Source organism: Microtus oregoni, unplaced genomic scaffold (assembly GCF_018167655.1).
Source record: "Microtus oregoni isolate MIOR12 unplaced genomic scaffold, Mior012 000023F_ref0000262, whole genome shotgun sequence".
Classification (NCBI taxonomy): domain Eukaryota; kingdom Metazoa; phylum Chordata; class Mammalia; order Rodentia; family Cricetidae; genus Microtus; species Microtus oregoni.
The window spans coordinates 2,626,530-2,647,689 of NW_024543082.1; the positions used below are offsets into that span (position 1 = coordinate 2,626,530).

General features: G+C 44.2%; 1 protein-coding gene across 2 annotated transcripts in view; it reads left to right on the forward strand.

The window, feature by feature from the left end:
* The window catches only part of Osbpl11 (oxysterol binding protein like 11), a 71,550-nt gene extending 54,539 nt beyond the window's left edge, over positions 1 to 17,011 (forward strand). For both annotated transcript variants that reach the window (XM_041673063.1, XM_041673062.1), the window contains 5 exons: positions 799 to 1,297; positions 4,230 to 4,416; positions 7,771 to 7,953; positions 9,914 to 10,067; positions 15,474 to 17,011. In XM_041673063.1, coding sequence (XP_041528997.1) covers positions 799 to 1,297; positions 4,230 to 4,416; positions 7,771 to 7,953; positions 9,914 to 10,067; positions 15,474 to 15,536 — 1,086 coding nt within the window. In that variant the 3' untranslated portion in view covers positions 15,537 to 17,011. The remainder of the gene's footprint in view (positions 1 to 798; positions 1,298 to 4,229; positions 4,417 to 7,770; positions 7,954 to 9,913; positions 10,068 to 15,473) is intronic.
* The last annotated feature ends 4,149 nt before the right edge of the window (positions 17,012 to 21,160 follow it).

The window sequence follows — 21,160 nt, forward strand, 5'->3', positions numbered from 1 at the left end:
AAGAAAATGCCCACAAACATGTCTTCGGGCCAATCTGATTGATGTAGTTTCTCAGTTGAGTCCTTCTCAAAAGAACCTGGCTTGTGTCCTGTTTACAAAAATTAACTAGCACGTGCTGGCTTGGCCTCACATTGGAAGGGATCTGCCTCATGCTCCCAAGGGCTGCCATCTTCAGCTTCCCACAATTTATTTTTAAGAAGAACAGGATGTGGGCCTGGAGAGAAAGGCTCAGCAGTGAAAAACAGGTACTGCTCTTGCAGCGGACCTAAGTTTGGTTCCCAGCTCCCTTGTTAATGCAGCTTACAACCACCTGTAATTGAGGGCAGCTGACACCCTCTTCTGGTTTCCACTGGACTTGTACTCACCTGCACGTACCCTACACAAAGGCACACATATACAAATAATTAAAAATTACATTAAATCTAAAAGAGAAATGGCATGTCTCATACAGTACAATGTGCCTGGTATATTCATGCAGCCTGCAAGCCCGAGAACTATAGAAAATCCGTTGGACACTGCCCCTGAGTGCTGTGCTGCTCTGGAACTCATGTCAGGCCTCTGTGTAACCATCTTTTTGTCTTGAATTTGTATTTAATCTTAACTATTCAGGCAGAGTCTCATCTCCTTTTAAACATGCTTGGGGTTTTATTTTGTCTTGTTTTTGTTTCTTATTATAAAGACCACATCCTTTTGTTTGTAGCAAATGCTCTTAAAAGATAGAGGTAATTATTTTCGGATATATATCTACATATAGATATATTAATTATCCCTCTTAATTGATTTGCATTGATGTTTTAGGTGGTGCTTCCTACATTTATCCTGGAGAAGCGCTCCTTACTAGAAATGTATGCAGATTTCATGTCTCATCCAGACCTGTTTATAGGCATCACCAATGGAGCCACGCCCGAGGACCGGATGATTCGCTTCGTTGAGTACTACCTTACCTCATTTCATGAAGGCCGGAAGGGAGCCATTGCTAAGAAGCCGTACAATCCTATCATTGGGGAGACTTTCCACTGCTCCTGGAGGGTGCCAAAGGGCGGAATGGCATCCGGTTTGAGTGGCAGCTCTTGCACCTCCACCGTCACAAATCATGCCCCTCTGTCGGAGGATGTTCTAGCCCAGGGAGTCTCAGACTGTTACACTATCAGATTTGTCGCTGAGCAAGTTTCCCATCATCCTCCAGTCTCAGGATTTTATGCAGAATGTACAGAAAGGAAGATGTGTGTAAATGCGCATGTCTGGACTAAAAGCAAGTTCTTAGGCATGTCCATAGGTGTGACAATGGTCGGAGAAGGTGAGTAGAAAGATTGTTCTCCAGTTTTTATATCAAACTTGCTAAGCTTGGAAAGGCTGTATAGGGATTAATTGTAGGATATTTGAGATTTTTTTGTATGTATATGAATATTTGCCTACATATATGTTAAGTGCACCACATGTATGCAGTAACCACTTACAGGCAGTTGTGAGCTACCATATTGGGGACTGGGAACTGAGCCCCTGAAGTCCTCTGCAAGAGTAGCCAGTGCCTGTAACTGCTGAGTTCTCTCTCCAGCCCCTAGTTAGAGATTTTAAGTGTTACATATACTGCTTTTTTTGCTGTTGTGCTCCAGAATGTATATTGAGACACACTAGAATACTGTGCTCTTTGTATGAACAAATAGAAATTCTCCTTGAAATTATATTTTAAAAATTTAAATATAAAGATTTTTAGGTTGTTTTTAGACAGGGTCTTACTGAGTAGCTCTGGCTGGCCTGAAACTCTGAACTCACTGAAATTATAGGGGTTCACCACCGCCCTTATAAAGTGTTTTACTGTGGAAACTTGGCAGCATGGTGGCACACCTTTAATCTCAGCACTCCGGAGGCCGAAGCAGGCAGATCTCTGGTAGTTTGGGGCTAGCCTGATCTATATTGTGAGTTTCAGGGCATATATAGAACCTCACTTTGTTATGTGCTCCTGAAGGAGAGCTGTTGTTACTCGTTTTCAGTGGAATAGTCTGGCATTGTAGCCTCTGCTTCTCAGATACGTAAGGAGGAGCATGTGCCACTTTCAACTGTGAATCCTGAGGGGAGGTACAGTACAGTGACTTCTTATTAGCTGATCCTTTCTTGTATTCAAGTATTGCCTTTTGGAAACTAAACTGCCTTCTGTTACCCTTAGCAACAAGTAAAAAAGATGAAGGAATAGAGAAATTGTGAGATGCTCAGTCTGTTAGGTCCTTGCCTTGCAAAAAGGCACCCCAAGTTCAGGTCCCCAGCACCCATGACAGGAAAGCCAGGCATGGCAATGGGTACGCAGTAAGTGACCGGCCTCAAAAGAAAGTGGTGACTGCAATACTCAGAGGCTGAGGCAAGCAGAACTCTGTAGTTTCAGGCTAGCCTTGTTACAGGAAGCCGCAGGATGTTGACCTCTGGTCTCTGTACGCGTGCATAAGTATATGCACGCACAAACACACACACACACAAAATACGTGTGTACCACCACCCACCCACACACAGTTGCATGGGATTTATTTTGTTATTTATGTTCTTCAACATTAGGGGGAAATTAGTTTAATTGCTTAGGTTTTAGGATTCTATGAGTCTTACTTTCCCTATATTTATTAAAATCAGATTGAATCAGAATCTCTATGTAGCTCTGACTGACTTGCTACTCACTATGAAGACCAAGTTGCCCCAAATTCACAGAGATCTATCTGCCTCTGCCTCTTACGTGCCAGGATTAATGATGTGTGCCGCCACAACCAGTTCCATTTGTTTTTCATAATTCTAAAATTTTAAATGTTTATTCTAACTCATAAGAAGAATAAGGCACCTAGTGTATGGTCCCATTCCTGGAGAGGTAAGGACAAGTGGATCTAGACTCACGGGCCAGCCACCTGTGCATCCATGATGAGGTCTAGGCTAGTAAGAGACCCTGTCTCCAAAACTGAAGGTGAATGACATCTAAGGAACCACAGCCAAGATTGTCTCTGACCTTCGTGTGCACATACAGACGCACACTCACTCACAATAAGTGAAGTGTAATAGGTAAAAATTGAAGGTACTAATGTAGCTTGGGTATGCTTAGTTTATCATGCAGATCAGTTATTCACTATTATTAATTCCCCCCCCCCCTTTTTTTTTTTGATTTTCGAGACAGGGTTTCTCTGTGGCTTTGGAGCCTGTCCTGGAACTAGCTCTGTAGACCAGGCTAGTCTTGAACTCACAGAGATCCGCCTGCCTCTGCCTCCCGAGTGCTGGGATTAAAGGCGTGCTCCACCACCACCTGGCTATTAATCCCTTTTTATATGTTTTTGCTACTTTAATATAACATCGTTGATATAGAATCCCCCAATAGAATATTTGTTTGAAAATCACCACTTAGACCTCTTACATCTCCTATAGCTTCTGAATTTGGTAAATAAAACGTGGCATGCTCTTTGTTCTTGATGAAAAGATTACATCTGGGTCTTTTTTTTTTTTTTAAATATTTATTTATTTATTTATTATGTATACAATATTCTGTCTGTATGTATGTCTGCAGGCCAGAAGAGGGCACCAGACCTCATTCCAGATGGTTGTGAGCCACCATGTGGTTGTTGGGAATTGAACTCAGGACCTTTGGAAGAGCAGGCAATGCTCTTAACCACTGAGCCATCTCTCCAGCCCTACATCTGGGTCTTTTACACGCGTAGACTAGAATAATGAACACTTTCTCATCATACTCTGAGTAGCTGCCAAACTGCTGCTGGTGACCAAGTCTTAGCATGAATCTGCACAACAGAGCTCCCGCCCCAGCCCCAGGGCTTTATTTTATTTTTATGAGCATTGGTGGGACATTTAGACTGCTTGCACTGTAACAATTACAGGTCACACAAACCCAGAGGAACAGGAAGGTCACAATGAAAGGGACCCTGAATCAGTATCATCTGGAAATGCTGCCAAATGAAGTCAATAAATGAATATAAAAATGATGTTTATTAGCCGGGCGGTGGTGGCGCACGCCTTTAATCCCAGCACTCGGGAGGCAGAGGCAGGCAGATCTCTGTGAGTTCAAGACCAGCCTGGTCTACAGAGCTAGTTCCAGGACAGGCTCCAAAGCCACAGAGAAACCCTGTCTCGAAAAACCAAAAAAAAAAAAAAAAAATAATAATAATAATAATATACTTATTATTATTACTAGACAGGAGAAGAAAACTGTTTCTTGGAAGAGACGTTAACCACCATCATGCTTTTACATTCAGGTGTCCTTAGTCTGTTGGAACATGGAGAAGAGTACACATTTTCGCTGCCTTGTGCATACGCCCGGTCCATTCTTACTGTTCCTTGGGTAGAACTAGGTGGCAAAGTCAGCGTCAACTGTACAAAGACGGGATACTCAGCCAGCATCACTTTTCACACTAAGCCGTTTTATGGCGGCAAACTGCACCGGTAAGAACTTGAAGGTGTCTGGGTTCCGCTCTGCTCTTTGATCTTGTACTAGAACTCCTTGTTCTTTTCCTGCTTTGTCTTCTGTAGAGGAGACTAAGGCAGGGGTGTGTGTGTGTGTGTGTGTGTGAGAGAGAGAGAGAGAGAGAGAGAGAGAGAGAGAGAGAGAGAGAGAATGCACAAAACTGTTAGCAGTGTTCACCGCACAGGCAAGATGTCTGGAGTTCAGATTTGCTGGTGTATTTGGTGGCTTTCCCGTGACTCTCTAGCCTTAGAAGACAAAGCGAGGGGATCCCCATAGCAAGCTAGCTAGAGCTCTGACTCAGATTAAGAGACTGCCTCAAAGGATAAGGTGGAAAAGCAATGGAAAAAGATTCCTAACAACAGTCTTGGTCTTACGCATACACACACAGGCAGACATGTGCAAGTACACACAGTTTTGGTTTGGGTTTGTATTTCAAGACAGGATTTCCCTGCTGTCCTGAAACTTGGTTTGTAGATGAGGCTTTCCTTGAACTGACAGACGTGTGCCACCACCAGTTAACAACCACACACAGACAGACGGACACACACAAAAAAGGAAAGAAAGCACTCTAGATATCCAACCTTGCTCTAAAACAGCATTGATGCCACCATACTAACTCATGTGTTGTTTTCCTATTTCCCTATAAAGTTGCTAACGGCATAGAAACTAGAATTGTTTGTGGTCTGTGGCACAGTTCAGACCAAAGGAATTAAGAATCAGAGTCAAAGCTCAGTGAAGGAAGCCTACTACAAGCTAGGGTGAACATATGTCTAAACATAACACAAGTTGAAGATGTGTCTAGGTGCTGGTCTTCTGTAGAGTCAGCTGCTGTGTCCTCTCCCGCAGGCCAGCCCCTGCAGCGCTCTTCCGGATCATCAGACAGGCAAAACAAGTTTTCCAGTAGGATCTTGAGGCTGCCTACTCTTTCCTTAACCTTTGACAACTGTTCTGGAAGTGTGGGGTAGTTTTCCTATGAACTCTTTATTTTAAAAATAGTATCCATACAAGAATATACCAAGTCATGAATATTCAGAGGTCTTTACCTCACTATGGCAGATCCCTAACATCCTGGAGGACTTTCTTTGATTGATAGTTTATTTCCCTCCTCTCCTGGGCTAACTACTGCCACCCTGGGAACCACTGTGCTGATTTCTAATACCACACATTAGTTTTAAAGCCTGCATACACTATGTTGTCTTTTATACGCTACTTATTTTGTTCAGTTCTAGGTTTTTAGAGATTTCTCCTCGTATACTTGCAGGAGGCAAGGCCTGTATCCCATTGTGTAACTATGCCACAATTGATACTTCATATCTTATTTGTTTACTTTTTGGTGTGTGTGTATATGTTTGTGTGCATGCCTGTAAGCCACATACATGCAGGTACCTATGGAAGTCAGAAGAGGGTGTCAGATCCCCTGGAACTGTGTCGGGGACCAACCTCGACAAAAATACCTCTCTCCTGGCGGGGTAAGGGCATGGGGATTAGAAATACAGTAAAGAATATGAAAACCCAGCCAGGCGGTGGTGGCGCACACCTTTAATCCCAGCACTCGGGAGGCAGAGGCAAGTGGATCTCTGTGAGTTCGAGGCCAGCCTGGTCTAGAAGAGCTAGTTCCAGGACAGGAACCAAAAGCTACAGAGAAACCCTGTCTTTTTTTTTTTTTTTAGTTTTTCAAGACAATAAGCCAATTTTTCAAGAATAAGCCAATCAGAATAGTCAAAGAACAACCCCCCTTGCTTCTGTGGCCCCTTTAAAAGTAGACTGTACCAGCTATTCGAAGTCCCTTGGCTTCCCGAATGCTGGGGGATCCTGTCATGACAGAATTAATAAAATTCTCATGCTTTTGCATCGGCTGTGGTGTATGAGATGGTCTCTGGGGGTGACTCCTTCTCGGTGTTTGGACGTTAGAGTCCAACAGTAGTGACGCCTAAACAGACATTTTGTCTGACTTCTAAGGAGCCCTTTGCAATACAATTTGTTTATTCAAATGGTTTGAAGTACAATTTAAGAGCTCCCGCTCCTATAACCATGTAGACGTGTAGCTATGTTCTTTGTGTCCTGTGAATCACAGTTAGCAGTTACATCTGATTTGCATTTTGAATGTTTGTTCTTCACTCTAAACCATCATACCCCTAGGCTCCCAAGATCTGGCCCACAGACCCTTTGTTATTGGACTCTACCCACCTGTCTTGAGCTCTGAGTTTGCAGCTCACTTCCTTCCTTCCTGGTTTCCTGCCTTGTATACACACAGCTAATGCTACCTCATTCCTTGTGTTGCCTTGGGTCTCCCAAGTTTTCTTTTGGACCTAAATAAATCACAGGCTCTGGACAGTCATTAGACTTTAACCTGCCTGCTATGCCCTGAGGTTTTTTTTTTTTTTTTTTTTTTTTTTTAAAGATATACAACATTCTGCCTCCATGTATGCCCACATATCAGAAGAGGGCGCCAGATCTCATTACAGTTGGTTGTGAGCCACCATGTGGTTGCTGGGAATTGAACTCAGGACCTCTGGAAGAGCAGTCAGTGCTCTTAACCACTGAGCTATCTCTCCAGCCCCTATTCCCTGAGTTTTGAACTTACCTCAACTTTATTCTACAGGAAACACACTTCATTAAACATGTTTGACGTTTTTCTTTGTGCCTTCCACCTAAGCTGCATCTGCACCGCTGTCTGCTGGCGTCCAGGTGCTGCCATTCACGTTACTACTTTCTACGAACTCCATGTGCTTCCATAGATCACCACTCCTCACTTTTCTGCTTTAGCCAGTGAACTTAGAATTTTAATTGTATTTCATATTTTTCTAACTATTAATGACTTATTCAAATTTTGTATTGAATTTAAAATTGTGATTTTTGGGCTAGGCATGGTGACTCACAGCTTCAGTCCCAGTGCTTGGGAGGCGGAGGCAGGTGGATCTCTGTGAGTTTGAGGCCAGCCTGGTATATAGAACAAGTTCTAGGACAGCTAGGGTGTTACATGGAGAAACCCTGTTTAGGGAAAGAAAATCACAAATTAATAAGTATGGGTGGTTGATCTCTAGAACTTGAGATGTTTTGGGCAGATGGGCCGTGAGAGAGAGCTAGATTATAGGGCTGTCACATTTTTATACTGTAATAAACATGTTAGACGTGATTATCCGTTTGTGCTAATGAAGTCCAGTCTGGTTGTTAATATTCTTTCTGAAGACTGAAACGGATGCAGCTGAACAGCCCTAGGGATCCGGAACAGGATTGGTCTTCACTGGCCCAGGGACTGACAAGTTGAAATGTGGTCTCTAGCTAATTTAAAGTCGTGAATTCTGAGGACACCTTTCCTCCCCCCGCTGTAGCATCACAGCCGAAGTGAAGCACAACGTTTCCAACACCGTGGTGTGCAGAGTACAGGGGGAGTGGAACAGTGTTCTGGAGTTCACCTACAGCAATGGCGAGACCAAGTGCGTGGACCTGACTAAGCTGGCTGTGAGGAAGAAGAGAGTGAGACCTCTGGAGAAGCAGGGTCCCTTTGAGTCCAGGTATGTCGCCCTCATGCCTAGTCCAGCTAAGCCCTTCACTAAGTTACTGCAGTTTATATCAGCTTTGCCATCTATTACATGAAAGTGTTGGTCTGATTTATTTAACTTTAAAACCCCTTGCCAGCTATGACATTTTATGTATGAAAAATAATTGGCAAGTTTTTGTCTCCTACATTAAAACTAACCTGGCTGGCGAGATGGTTCTGAGGGTAAAGGTACTTGCCTACATGGCTGACAGCATAAATTCAGTCTCAGAACCCATGTAAAAGGTAGAAGGAAAGCACTAACCCCACAAGGTTGTCCCTCTGACCCCACAGCACACTGTCATCTCCCTCCGCCAATAACAGATTTCAGAGGTAAACTAGCGCTGGCCAGGTTTTCACATAGTATCAGAGATCTGAATCGCTTCAACTTCATTAACATATTCTCATTTACAGGCAGTATGGTGGTGGTGCACACTTTTAATCCCAATACTCAGGAGGCAGAGGCAGGTAGACCTTTCTGAGTTCGAGATCAGCCTGTTCTACAGAGCTAGTTCCCAGACAGCCAGGGTTACACAAGAAAAACCCTGTCTCTAAAAACTAAAAAAAAAAATTAGTTTGAGTAGTTATCAATTTATTTGCAGTTAATGGAACCACCTTCCCTCCTGTGGGTACAGTGATGCCCCAGACTCATTCTTCCTTCCCTCCTGTGGGTACAGTGATGCCCCAGACTCTTTCTTCCTTCCTCCTGTAGGTACAGTGATGCCCCAGACTCTTTCTTTCTTCTTTTTTTTCAAGACAGGGTTTTTGTGTGTAGCCTTGGCTGTGCTGAAACTCACCCTGTGGATCAGGCTGGCCTCGAATTCACAGAGATCTGCCTGCCTCTGCCTCCAAAGTGCTGGGATTAAAGGCGTGCGCCATTGCTGCCCAGTTTTTTTTCTTTATTTTAAGTATTCATGTGCATTGGCGTCTTTTTTGCATGAGGGTTTTGAGTACCGTGGAACTGGAGTTACAGTTGTGAGCTGCCATGTGGGTTCTGGGAATTGAACTAGGTCCTCTGAAAGAGTAGCTAATAGCTAGTGCTCTTAACCACTGAGCCATCATTCCAGCCCCAGGACTTATTCTTTATACTGTAATTTTCCTCCCCATGGTCAGTGTGATTAAAGTTTAATTATATTCAACCATCTTTTGGTTTCATTGATTTTTCTTTTAGAACCCTTCCACTTCCAGTTTCTCCATATCCCCAGTGTCTGTCTCTATGTTCTGATAGAGATGAAGCGTTCGTGGCCGTAATTTATAGTTCCCAGCGTCCAATATGGTGCTCATATGTTAATCTCAAATTAATGAGGAAGTAGCATCTTTCACAAAGCATTTTTTTAAATTTCTTTTCTATTGGATTATTTGTCTTCTCTTTGGGCTGTGGAGGTTCTTTGTACCTCAGGCTAGCCATGAACTCTCTGTACAGCCTAGGATAACCTTGAACTCGCTCTCCTGCGTCTGCCTCCTAAGCACTGGGATTACAGGATGCCCTGCCATGCCCAGTGTTCTGTGAAGCTGGGGACTGAAGGCACCACCACAGGTGTGGGCAAGCCATAGCTCAACCTCCTGCATTTCAGCCTTGTAAAGATATCTCATGTTATTTGTTACTTTCTGAAAGTTTCCTAAAAACAGAATAGTTGTGTTTAGGAAACTTGAGAAAATGCTTCTTAATTGAGCTTCTCAATTTAAAACCCATCAACTGTTGCGGCAATCTGGTCATCACAACAGAGGCCCTGTCTGTGCTCTCCAACTCAGAGCTGCAAAATGATTTAGAAAAACGTAAATGTTAGAAATTATTTGGGCGGGGGCATGCTGGGAAGAGAGTTGGAAGGGGAAGCTGCTATCAGAATTACTAAAAAAGAGAAAAAGGAAATTATTGTGACTTTTAAATTATCCTCTTTTAAAAGACTATTTGTAAAATAGGCCATTTTTAATTTTAGACGATTATGGAAAGATGTAACAGATGCTCTGAGGGAATCTGAAATTGACAAGGCCACAGAGCACAAACGTGCCTTGGAAGAACGGCAGAGAACTGAAGAAAGACATCGGACTGAAACAGGCACACCCTGGACAACCAAGTATTTTATTAAAGAGGTATGTTCTGTGTGCATTCCTGCGGGACTCTGGCTTCCCTGTTTATTCTTGAGTCGCTAGCTGCTGCACAGCTTTATGTTCAAAGTAGTCTATCTAGGGGCTGGGAGATGGCCAAGCAGTAAAACCCTCACTGTATAAGTGGGAGAACCTGAGTTCAGATCCCCAGAACTCACACAAAGGGCTCTAATTCAGTGCTGGGGAGGCAGAGACATAGTGAATCAGAGAGCTCCAGCCTCAGTGAGAGACCCTGCCTCAAAAAATAAAAGTAGCCGGCCAGCAAGGTGGCTCATGGTTAAGGCGCTTGCCACCAAGCCCAGTGATCTGAATCTGATCGCCAGGATCTACATGGTAGAAGAAGAAACCTGTCTCCTCCAAGTTGACCTCCACACATATACACAAAATTAATTAATTAATTAAATGTAATTTTTAAAAGTGTAAAAAATGAGAATGCCTGAGGAAGATACCCACTTTTGAAATCTAGCCCCCACCCTCATATACGTAGCACACACACATGCACACGCATACACACTCACGCACGGTCTAGCTTAATGGGGAACTTTCTCATGCACTTTCCACAGTTTGTTCAAGTAATATAGCTTTCCTAGAGATCAGATAAAATATATTTGGAGACTAAAATGGGCCACAAATTAAATGCTAACCTAGTTCAGTAGTAGGAAGAGTAGGATAAGTTGACACTCCTTTACGTCACATCCTCAGCTCTGTTCAGTTCTAGCGTCGCATTTTAACGAAGACAAGAAATTTCATTGGCCATGCGGGGGTTGCAAAGTGGTTAATGTACGGTGTTTAGCATAGAGAAGGAAAATCAAAGGTGTTTTATAAGTTTCTTCACAGTAAATGGGGCTTGCGACATAGAAATTTTTATCAGGAACTAGAAGAATATCTTAGCAGTATAGTATTTGGCATTTTGAAAACTCTGGGTTTGGTCACCAGAACCAAAAGTTAAGTACTTAGCTAGCGCCCAAATTACCACCAAGCAAGTCTTGGAAATAACATCAGAAGATACTGTATAACAATCAAAAACACAGAGTTAGAACATAACAGTGTGTTGCTGGCCTGCTGCAACATGTAAAACCCATGGCTTTTGTAGATCTTGAGCCACTGACTTGCAGTTGAACTAAGTGATGTTTAGATAGATTCCAGCTGCAGCAACCTAAAGCATTCGTTGTTATCGGTGGTTCAGAGAAGGGTGGCTGGTAACTAGCACTGAGATGAAGAACACCTTTCTTGTCAGTAGTCTTCCTCAGAAAACTAATGATCCTCTGAAAAGCCACCTCACTGTCATCTTTGCCCTCACAAATCCAGAATTCAGGGCCGGGCCGTGGTGGCGCTCGCCTTTAATGCCTTTAATCCTAACACTCGGGGAGGCAAAGGCAGGTGGATCTCTGTGAGTTCAAGGCCAGCCTGGTCTACACAGCTAGTTGCTGGACAGCCAGAGCTGTTAGACAGAAGAAACCCTGTCTTGGAAAGCAAAAAGGAAAGCAATCCATAATTCAGAGTTTAATTCGGTATTTAAGAGCATTTGCTACCCTTGCAGATGACCTGGGATCAGTTCTCAGTAACTCCTGCTGCAGGGGACCCTCAAACACCTGCACACACAGTACACATAAACTCACCTAGGCACAGATATGTACACATAGAGACTGTAAGATAACTCAGTAGGAAATGGTGCATGATGCTGACTAAGTTTGACTGTGGGACATGCCATGGAGGAGAAACAGCTCCCGAAGGTTGTCCTCTGACCTCCATGTGTGCCTTGTTGCACACCCGTGACTGGCACTCACACATGCACATACAGTAATAATAAAAGTTTTTTTAATCCTTAATTCATTTTAATAGCACCTGTACTTTTTCTTTTACCAACTTTTTTTTGATAGGAATAACAAATAGAACATTTTTACATTCCCCACCCCCCGTTTTTGGTTTTTTTTTTTTTTCTGGTGGATGGACTTCACATGTGCTAATACAGAGGTAGGAGAAGTATGTGACTGAAGTTGATTCTTTCCTTTTACCATGTTGGAAGGTTGCCAGGTTAAGTGGCAAGTGCCTTTACTCTCTCACCAGTCCCCACCTCTCTTTTTTCATTATTTATTTGTTTATTATTTACTTTTGGTGTTTTTCAAGACAGGGTTTCTCTGTACAACAGCTCTGGCTGTCCTGGAACTCACTTTGTAGACCAGGCTGGCCTTGAACTCAGAGATCTGCATGTTTTTGCCTCCTAAGTGCTGGGATTAAATGTGTGAGCCACCACTGCCCAGCTCCATCTCTATATTTTTCTATGAACAAATATACATTTGTAATTGCTATTCAGAATTACACCCAGGTAACTTTGGGTTAAAGAAATGGGTATGACAGGAACAGATCTGTCTGTTGTTAAAAACTAGATCTGCACTGCACAGGAGCTCCGCTTGTCATACATGGCATTAACAGGATTTGAAGGGTAGCCCTGTTTCATTCTTTCATTCTTCTTCCCTTTCTTTTTTGAGACAGGGTTTCATTGTGTACCCTACCTGGCCTGGAACTCCATATCAACCAGGTCAGCCTAGAACTCAGAGGTCGGCCCGCCTCTGCCTCTGCCTCCCAACTACTTGGTTTAAAGCATGCGCCACCACGCCCAGTAGCACCCTGACATTCTTGCTGCTAGCAGGACATGTGTCTTAGGTTTTCTATTGCTGTGAAGAGACACCATAACCACAGCAAACTCTTCTAGAAGAAAGCATTTAATTGTGGCTGCTTACAGTACAGAGGTTTAGTGCATTATCATGGCAAGAAGTATGGCAGCATGCAGGCAGACATGGTGCTGCAGAGGTAGCTGAGAGTTCTGCAACCGAATCTATTTTTTTTTAATTTATTTATTTGCTATGTATACACGACATTTTGCCTCCGTGTATGCCTGCAGGCCAGAAGAGGGCGCCAGATCTCATTACAGATGGTTGTGAGCCACCATGTGGTTGCTGGGAATTGAACTCAGGACCTCTGGAAGAGCAGCCAGTGCTCTTAACCACTGAGCCATATCTCCAGCTCCTGCAACCGAATCTAAAGGCAGCACAAAGAGAGCAACACTTCCTCCCCAACCTAGTCCAGCAAGGCCACACCTCTTAATAGTGCCATGCCCTGTGAGCTTCAAATCACCACCACAAGTAAACATCTCATTTATAATTTTTTATAAAGATTTATTTATTTAGTATGTATACAACATTCTACCTCCATGCATGCCTGCACACGAGAAGAGGGCACCAGATCTCATTACAGAAGGTTGTGAGCCACCATGTGGTTACTGGGAATTGAACTCAGGACCTCTGAAAAAGCAGTCAGTGCTCTTAACCTCTGAGTCACCTCTCCCTCATTTATAATTTATAGGCAATACTGAGAACCGACCTCATTTTTTTGAGATGTATGTGTATGCGTGTTGATGTGCATATGTACATGTGCACCACATCTGTACACATACGGTACGTGAGGAAGCCGGAAGAGGGTGTCAGATCTCCTTGACCTGGAGTCACAGTTGTGAACCACCCATGTGCGGTCTAGATACCAAACCTGGGCCCTCTGCAAGAACAGCAAGTGATCTTCACTGTTAAACCCTCTTGGCAGCCCCCTATCCCCACACACTGTGATGTCTACTGAAATAATGGGTTTGTTCCACCTAGATGTTCTTTGTGACTGCCCCTGGAATCATAGTTTAGAAACGCAAGCTTAGATCTGGGTCCCTTTGTCCCCTTGCTTGTGCTAGCCTTGACATTCGTGTAACAGACAGGGTAGAGGTGTGTGCTGTTCTTGCCTGCCCTTGCTCTTTGTGTGATCCCAGGTGAGAAGCACTGCAAGGAACCAGTAAGGCTGAGGGTGGTTGCCAGTCATGGGTTGTGAGCCTCTGTGCTCATGCAGGTTCTTCGCTGCAGGGATTCCTCGGGTGGTGTCCACAGCACTTAGCATATCATAGGCACTTCATAAATATTGTATGAGAACTTTGGCTTCTCATGGCTTCCATCTCCTTTCCGCTAGATTCACTCAGTCCTTCTACCTCAGTCGGCAAGTGCTAGGATTATAGCTGTGTGCCACCCACCAGGAGCTCAAAGCCTGTGGTTTTTGTTCATAGAGTAAGGTGATTGGCTAGCACATCATAAATTGATTAAATAAATATATATTTATGGTATACAATATATAATAATATACATAAATGATAAAATCTCATAAAATTATGAGAGCAGTGTAAGTGCTGAGATCTATAGACCAGATGACTTCGTGGAATGAACAGCCTAGTGGTTGATACCTTGACGTGAAGGGAGACCCCATTATAAACAGTTGGAGTCAAGGACAAAGAGTAAACTCAGTTCTCTGCATTTGATGTTAACAAGTAGGAGTTTCTAGGCATAAGGCAGTGTGAAAGAATGGGTGAATGAGCCTGGTGGTGGTGCACACCTTTAATCCCAGCTCTTGGGAGGTAGGGAGTTCCAGGCCAGTCTCCAAAGCTACAGAGAAACCCTGTCTGGGGGTGGGGGGTGGGGGGGGGTGGATGAAATGACTGGGGGAGGGGTTGTTAAGTTCAGTAGATTTGCATTGTGGTCCTCAGGATTCGTTGTTTAAACAGGGCCCTGTGATCAAAGACAAGGCTTATGAAGACAGTCCTGATTGTTACAGGATATTATGAATTATGAATAGATTGAAGGAGACGTAGGGATAGAGGCAGAATTCCATCCCGAGTTTCCTAGCCCTCTAAACCTAGGCCTGCTGTCCTCATTACTCTGACCTGCGGCCACATTCCGCTCTGTCTGCCGCAGTCTGCTTTTCTGCATCGCTGCCATAGCTCTCCCCTCCCTCTGCTCTCTGGTCTGCACTTCATGAACATTTCCTTGTGCTTGCCTGCTACCTGTGTTCTGTGGTGTCTGCACCATCTTGGCAAATGGAAGAATTGTACAGGTGACCTCTGCAGAATTACATGTGCAAGAGTCAGGAACGGTATTTCCACACAGCACAGTTCCTTTCCTTGCCTCTGACAGAATCCCTGACACTGGGGGTGGGGGGTGGGGGTGGATTCAGGGCTGTAGTCTGTTTTGGTGTCAGGCAGGGGCCTGCTGGGAGCTCAGGAAGGCTGGTTGTGTCTCCTTGGCAATCAGGTCGATAGGAAGCAGAGCTGGACAAAATCCCCACAGTCCCAAGTCCCCCAGCAGCCCACGGCCTCCAGTGAGACCTTACTTCTAAAAGGTTCCTCAACCTCAACACACCATCAGCCTGTGGGGGAACCATTCACATTCAAACCGTGGTGTCCCCCTAAGCTGCAAGCATGGTCTGGGATTGTATCGGGGATCCTCATTTTGCTGTTGCTCCTGGCTGGGTTTCTGCTTGGAGATGCTGGCAGGATGCTGCTTTAATCCCTTTTACTTGTTTCAGGGAGATGGCTGGGTTTATCACAAACCCCTTTGGAAAGGAATTCCATCACAGCCAGCAGAGTGACACATGCTTTCTGAGACTGGACCAAATGAGGGTCTCCTGTATCCCCAAGCCCTCTCAGACGGAGTTGTTGCACTGAGTGACCTGCCTCCTAATTGCACACAGCCTGAAACTAGCTGAACACGAATGTACCTACTCGAGCTCATCACCCTGCAGCAAGACCAAAGTGTTCAGGACACGTGATGGGCCTCTCGGCAGCCTGCTCACCAACGTGAGCAATACCATCTTAGAGCCTTCCACCCCCCGTACGTGTGTCATCTTATATCTGCTCAAGCCCCTGTTTGTGCGGGGCGACAGATGACAGCAGTGAGAGCTCAGCGACTCTGGTTCCTTTGTAGTGAAAAGTCAGGTCCCTTGCAGAGTGTTTGCTTTCTGTCCACACTGAAGTCCTCACTGCTCTTCCAGACCAAGAGGGAGACTAGCGGGACCTACAAGTGGATCGCGCCATTGTGCCTGAAGTCAGTGTTCACATCCCAAGGCCTCTTCCTTCGGAGGCTGTGCCTGCGCCCGATGAAGCCCATCACTTGCTCTGTTGGAACTCTCTTTTAAAAGGGTATTTATAATTAGAATTGTAACCATGGAGGAATTTTTTTCTTCTGAGCATTTTAATATACTTGAAAACAACATTGACTTGAAAAATTTCAGAACATTTTTCAATACCTAGTTTTATTAAATATTACACTTAAGAGACAATTTTTTAAAATATGTTCATGTCAATATGAGATTTTGGCCTTTCTCAAGAACTAAGGCATTAAAAAAAATAGCAAATACTAAAAAACAAAGCTGTTACTTTTTCCGTACCTCTTCTCATTTGTAGGTTCATATTCAGTATTATGTGCTCTCCTGAGTAAGTTCGCTTTATCTGACCTCTGTTCACTCAGAAGGTAAAACTAAAGCCTGTTCATGTCTGTCAGTAATTCAATTATGTCCGTGACTGAGTGCACGCAAAGTAGGGTTTATTCCATTTCCAAGGAAATCTAGAAGCTGAGGAAAGTGTGAGATAGAGGCAGGAATGTGCACTCAGGTAGAAGTTGGGTTTTTATTGATATTTTAGTGGGAATTGCCGGCCATGAACTGAGTAGTGCTAATTATGGTTTCATTTGTTTGAGTGTTTGCTGAGCGCCCCCTCGTGGTGCTGGCCGTTACTGCAAGCTCCCTTCACTGTCCCAGAGTGGTGCCTTACCCTGCTCCTGCCCGTGGTCTTCCAGCTGGTGTGCGGAAGGAGCGCACACCTGTCACTCAGCCGCCGAGCCAGGCAGTGGCTGTGCTCTGAGAACCTCTTTCTTAAGAAGGGTTAAAAGGATGAAAACAGCAACAATGATTTTTTTCAGCAAATTGTAAATTAAAAGAATTGGTTTGTGTACAACCATTTTAATGATTCCCTTTTCATTTTTGCTGTGAAGTGCACTGAAAAAAAAATCTCAAAATGAGCTATAGTTCATGTGTTGGGAAAATTGAAAAATAATAAAAATAGAGAACAGCAATGTTGTCGTCTGCTTTATGAGTGGAGAGAAATTTATATTTGTGATGCACGTCCCCCTCCCCCACCCGCCACTTGCAAAGGAAATTAGTTCTTTCCAGGGGAATCTCCCTAGGGAAACAAACCACACGCCTTTATTCCCAGCACTTGGGAGGCAGAGGCAGGTGGATCTCTGAGTTCAAGACCAGCCTGATCTGCAGAGAATTCCAGGACAGCCAGGGCTACACAGTAACCCTGTCTTGACAAAATAAACAAACAAACAAAAAACAAACAAATAAATAAATAAAAACTCACAGAGACCACCTGCTTCTGCCTCCTGAGTTCTGGGATTAAAAACATGCACCACTATGCCTGCCTAGATTTAATAAGTTTTATTATTTTATTTTTATTTATGTATGCTTGTGAGCTATCACATGGTTGTGGGGAATTGAACCCAGTCCTCTGGAAGAGCAGCCATTGCTCTTAACCACTGAGGCATCTCTCCAGCCCTGCACATGTGGAAGCCAGAAGAGAGTGTTGGATCTCCTGGAGCCAGAGTTGCATGTGATTGTGAGTCTTGGGAACCAAATCTCAGTCCTCTGGAAGAGCAGCAAGTGCTCTTAACCCCTGAGCCATCTCACCAGCACCAATATTTAACTAATTTTTTAAGGGTCACAATTTTAAAATTTTTTAAAAACTTACTTTTATTTGTATTGGTGTTTTGTCTGCATGTATGTGTGAGAGTGTCAGAAATCTTAAGAGTTACAGACAGTTCTGAGCTGCCTGTGGGTGCTGGGAATTGAACCTGGGTCCTCTGAAAGAGCAGTCAGTGCTCTTAACCACTGAGCCATCTCTCCAGCCTCCAAGGGTCACAATTTTAACTAGTAATGTGTTGGGTGGTGGTGGCACACATCTTTAATCCCAACACTCAGAAGACAGAGACAAGTGGAGCTCTGAGTTCAAGGCCAGCCTGGTCTACAAAGTGCGTTCCAGGATAGCTAGAGCTGTTACACAGAAAAACCCTGTCTTAAGGAAAAAGTTAACTATTAATGTACAGAAGCAAGAATGCCCAGAGCAGACTTTGGAAGCCAATAAAAACCCCCTTTGTGTGTACGTCACACACTTTCATCTGTCAGCTCTGCCCTGTCTTTGGGTTTTTTTTATTGCTGTGAAAATCATCATTATCACAATGGGGAGCATGGCATCATGCAGACAGATGGGGTGCTGCCTAAATCTTGACCAGAAGGCAGCAGGAAGTTGACAGAAAATCATACTGGGGAAGCTTGAGCAAAAGAGATCTCAAAGCCCACCCCCATGGTGATACCACAAAGCCACACCTAATAGTGCCACTCCCTATAAGATCATGGGGACCGATTGCATCCCTTTAGAGAACTCTAACATGACAGCTAAATAAAATAATAATACAGTTAATTTGGGTATGGGCATATGATCCGCAGCAGCAGGGCGGTGCAGCCCGCTACCTCTGAGCCTGACGCCAGCCACGCTGTCTTAGCAGTAGATGCATTGGATTCCCTTGTAGCTGCAGTAACAGGCAGTTGTGAGCCTCCTTCGTGACGTAGGAATCAAAACCAGGTCCTCTGCAAAAGCAGTAGAGACCCTCAACTGCTCCCATCTCTGCAGCCACACACCGCCTCTCCCATTTATACAGCGGCAGATCCCTGTGGTGTTGACCTGCATACTTGAATTGTGCCAGCTAGTTTTAGATCAACTTGACACAAGCTAGGGTCATCTGGCAAGAGGGAACCTCAGCTGAGAACATGCCGTCTTCAGATTGCTCTATGGGTACGGCTGTGGGGCCTTGATTAACGTTTGACGTGGAGCCCAGCTCCCTGTGGGCGGTGCTACAGGTGGTTCTGGGCTGTATAAAAAAGCAAGTTGAGTAAGTCAGAGTGCAAACTAGTGTTTCTCCATAGTTCTTCAGTTCTTTTTTTTTTTTTTTTTTTCTCCCGAGACAGGGTTTCCCTGTAGCTTTGGAGCCTGTCCTGGAACTAGCTCTTGTAGTACCAGGCTGGTCTCAAACTCATAGAGATCCGCCAGCCTCTGCCTCCCAAGTGCTGGGATTAAAGGCATGCGCCACCACCGCCCGGCGTTCTTCAGTTCTTGCCCTTAACTTTCTTTTTTTTTTTTTTTTAATAAATATTTATTTATTTATTTATTATGTATACAATATTCTGTCTGTGTGTATGCCTGCAGGCCAGAAGAGGGAACCAGACCTCATTATAGATGGTTGTGAGCCACCATGTGGTTGCTGGAAATTGAACTCAGGACCTTTGGAAGAGCAGGCAATACTCTTAACCACTGAGCCATCTCTCCAGCCCCCCTTAACTTTCTTTTATGTAGAATCAAACAACCTCTTTTCCCCAAAGTTGCTTTTGGTAATGGTATTTATCACAGCAATAGAAAGCAAATTATGATACTAATGATATGGAATATCTGTTTCGAGAATTTTCACCCTGGGGTAGATGAGGTAACAATCCCAGACACAGTTCAAATGAGAAACCAGAGTTAAATTTCACCAACATCCCCCCGTGGGTAACCACAAGTTTATTAGGGTACTTACAGAGTGTGCGCACGTGTGTGTGTGTGTGTGTGTGTGTGTGTGTGTGTGTCCCTGAAGCAGCCGAACTGGAAGCCATGCCCAGTGTGGGTGAGGACTTCCCCCTGAATTTATAGATGAAACACCCTCCCCTAGAATTCCCCAGTCTATGCGTTCTCCCCAAGATCGCAAAGACTTCTCCAATTAGGATAAAATCGCAGGCATCTGGCTGAGAGGTGTGGCTAGGTACTGGGGGGGTCTCACAACTCTCCTCCACCCTTTCTTTTATGAGGGAGCCATTAGCAGTCAAGAAGCCCAGATGAGATGACCTTTTCAGCAGGAGAAGCCGAACTCCTGAAGGTGATAGTGAAGGCTTGAAGGATGGTCCTGTACCATGTTGGGTGTGCTTGTGTGCTCTTTGTTAGTGATGGGATTTCTGATCCCTTTGCCTTTTTTTTTTTTTTTTTTTTTTTTTGGTTTTTCGAGACAGGGTTTCTCTGTGGCTTTGGAGCCTGTCCTGGAACTAGCTCTGTAGACCAGGCTGGTCTCGAACTCACAGAGATCCGCCTGCCTCTGCCTCCCGAGTGCTGGGATTAAAGGCGTGCGCCACCACCGCCCGGCTCCTTTGCCTTTTTTAAAAAGGTTTATTTATTTATTATGTATACAATGTTCTACCTCCATGTATGCCTGCACGCCAGAAGAGGGCACCAGATCTCATTACAGATGGTTGTGAGCCACCATGTGGTTGCTGGGAATTGGACTCAGGACCTCTGGAAAAGCAGCCAGTGCTCTTATCCTCTGAGCCATCTCTCCAGCCCCCCTGATCCCTTTGCCTTTAGGGAGACTGAACTTCCAGCAGACCGAGACAACCATACGCCTTGAGAGCTTTTAAGATTATCTACTCAAGCTGCCGCCCTACCGTGTACTCGGCTGTTGAAGTTTGAGCTGCCTTTAAAAGAAGAATGTGTCTCGAAAAACCAAAAAAAAAAAAAAAAAAAAAAAGAAGAATGTGGGGGCCAGAGAGATGACTCAGGGGTCAACAGCATTTACTGTTCTTGCAGAAGATCTAAGTTCAGTTTCTAGAACCCACATAGCTTACAAACGGTGACTCTGACTCCAGGGGATCCGACACCCCATTCTGAACTCCTCCAGCGCCAGGTGTGCGTGTGTACGCAAACATGTGCAGACAAAACATTCACAAACTTTAAATAAATAAAGCTAACATCTTTCTTAAAAAAAAATAAAACAATCTTGTAACCAAATTTACTATGCCTAGGATTTCCTAACAAATTCCTAAAATAAATACGTAGTTTTAAGCTATGAGCTCTTCCACGCCCCTGCCCAGAACAATGTTTACGTGTGTGCTGTGGTAGTCATTTGCCGAAGGCAGTCGATAGGTTGAGAAACCTTAAACAAAAAGTATCCCATTAATGTTGGAAGCAGCATCTGGACAGAGATTGATCACATCTGTGAGTGTTGTCAGCTGGGGACAAGCGACTTCTTAGTCACTCTGTAAGGATTTCTGTAAAGAGTCCCTCATTCCGTTCCCACTCCGTGTTTCCTATGCTATAAATACAGAGTAATAAAGAAAAAACAAATCCAGAACAAGCT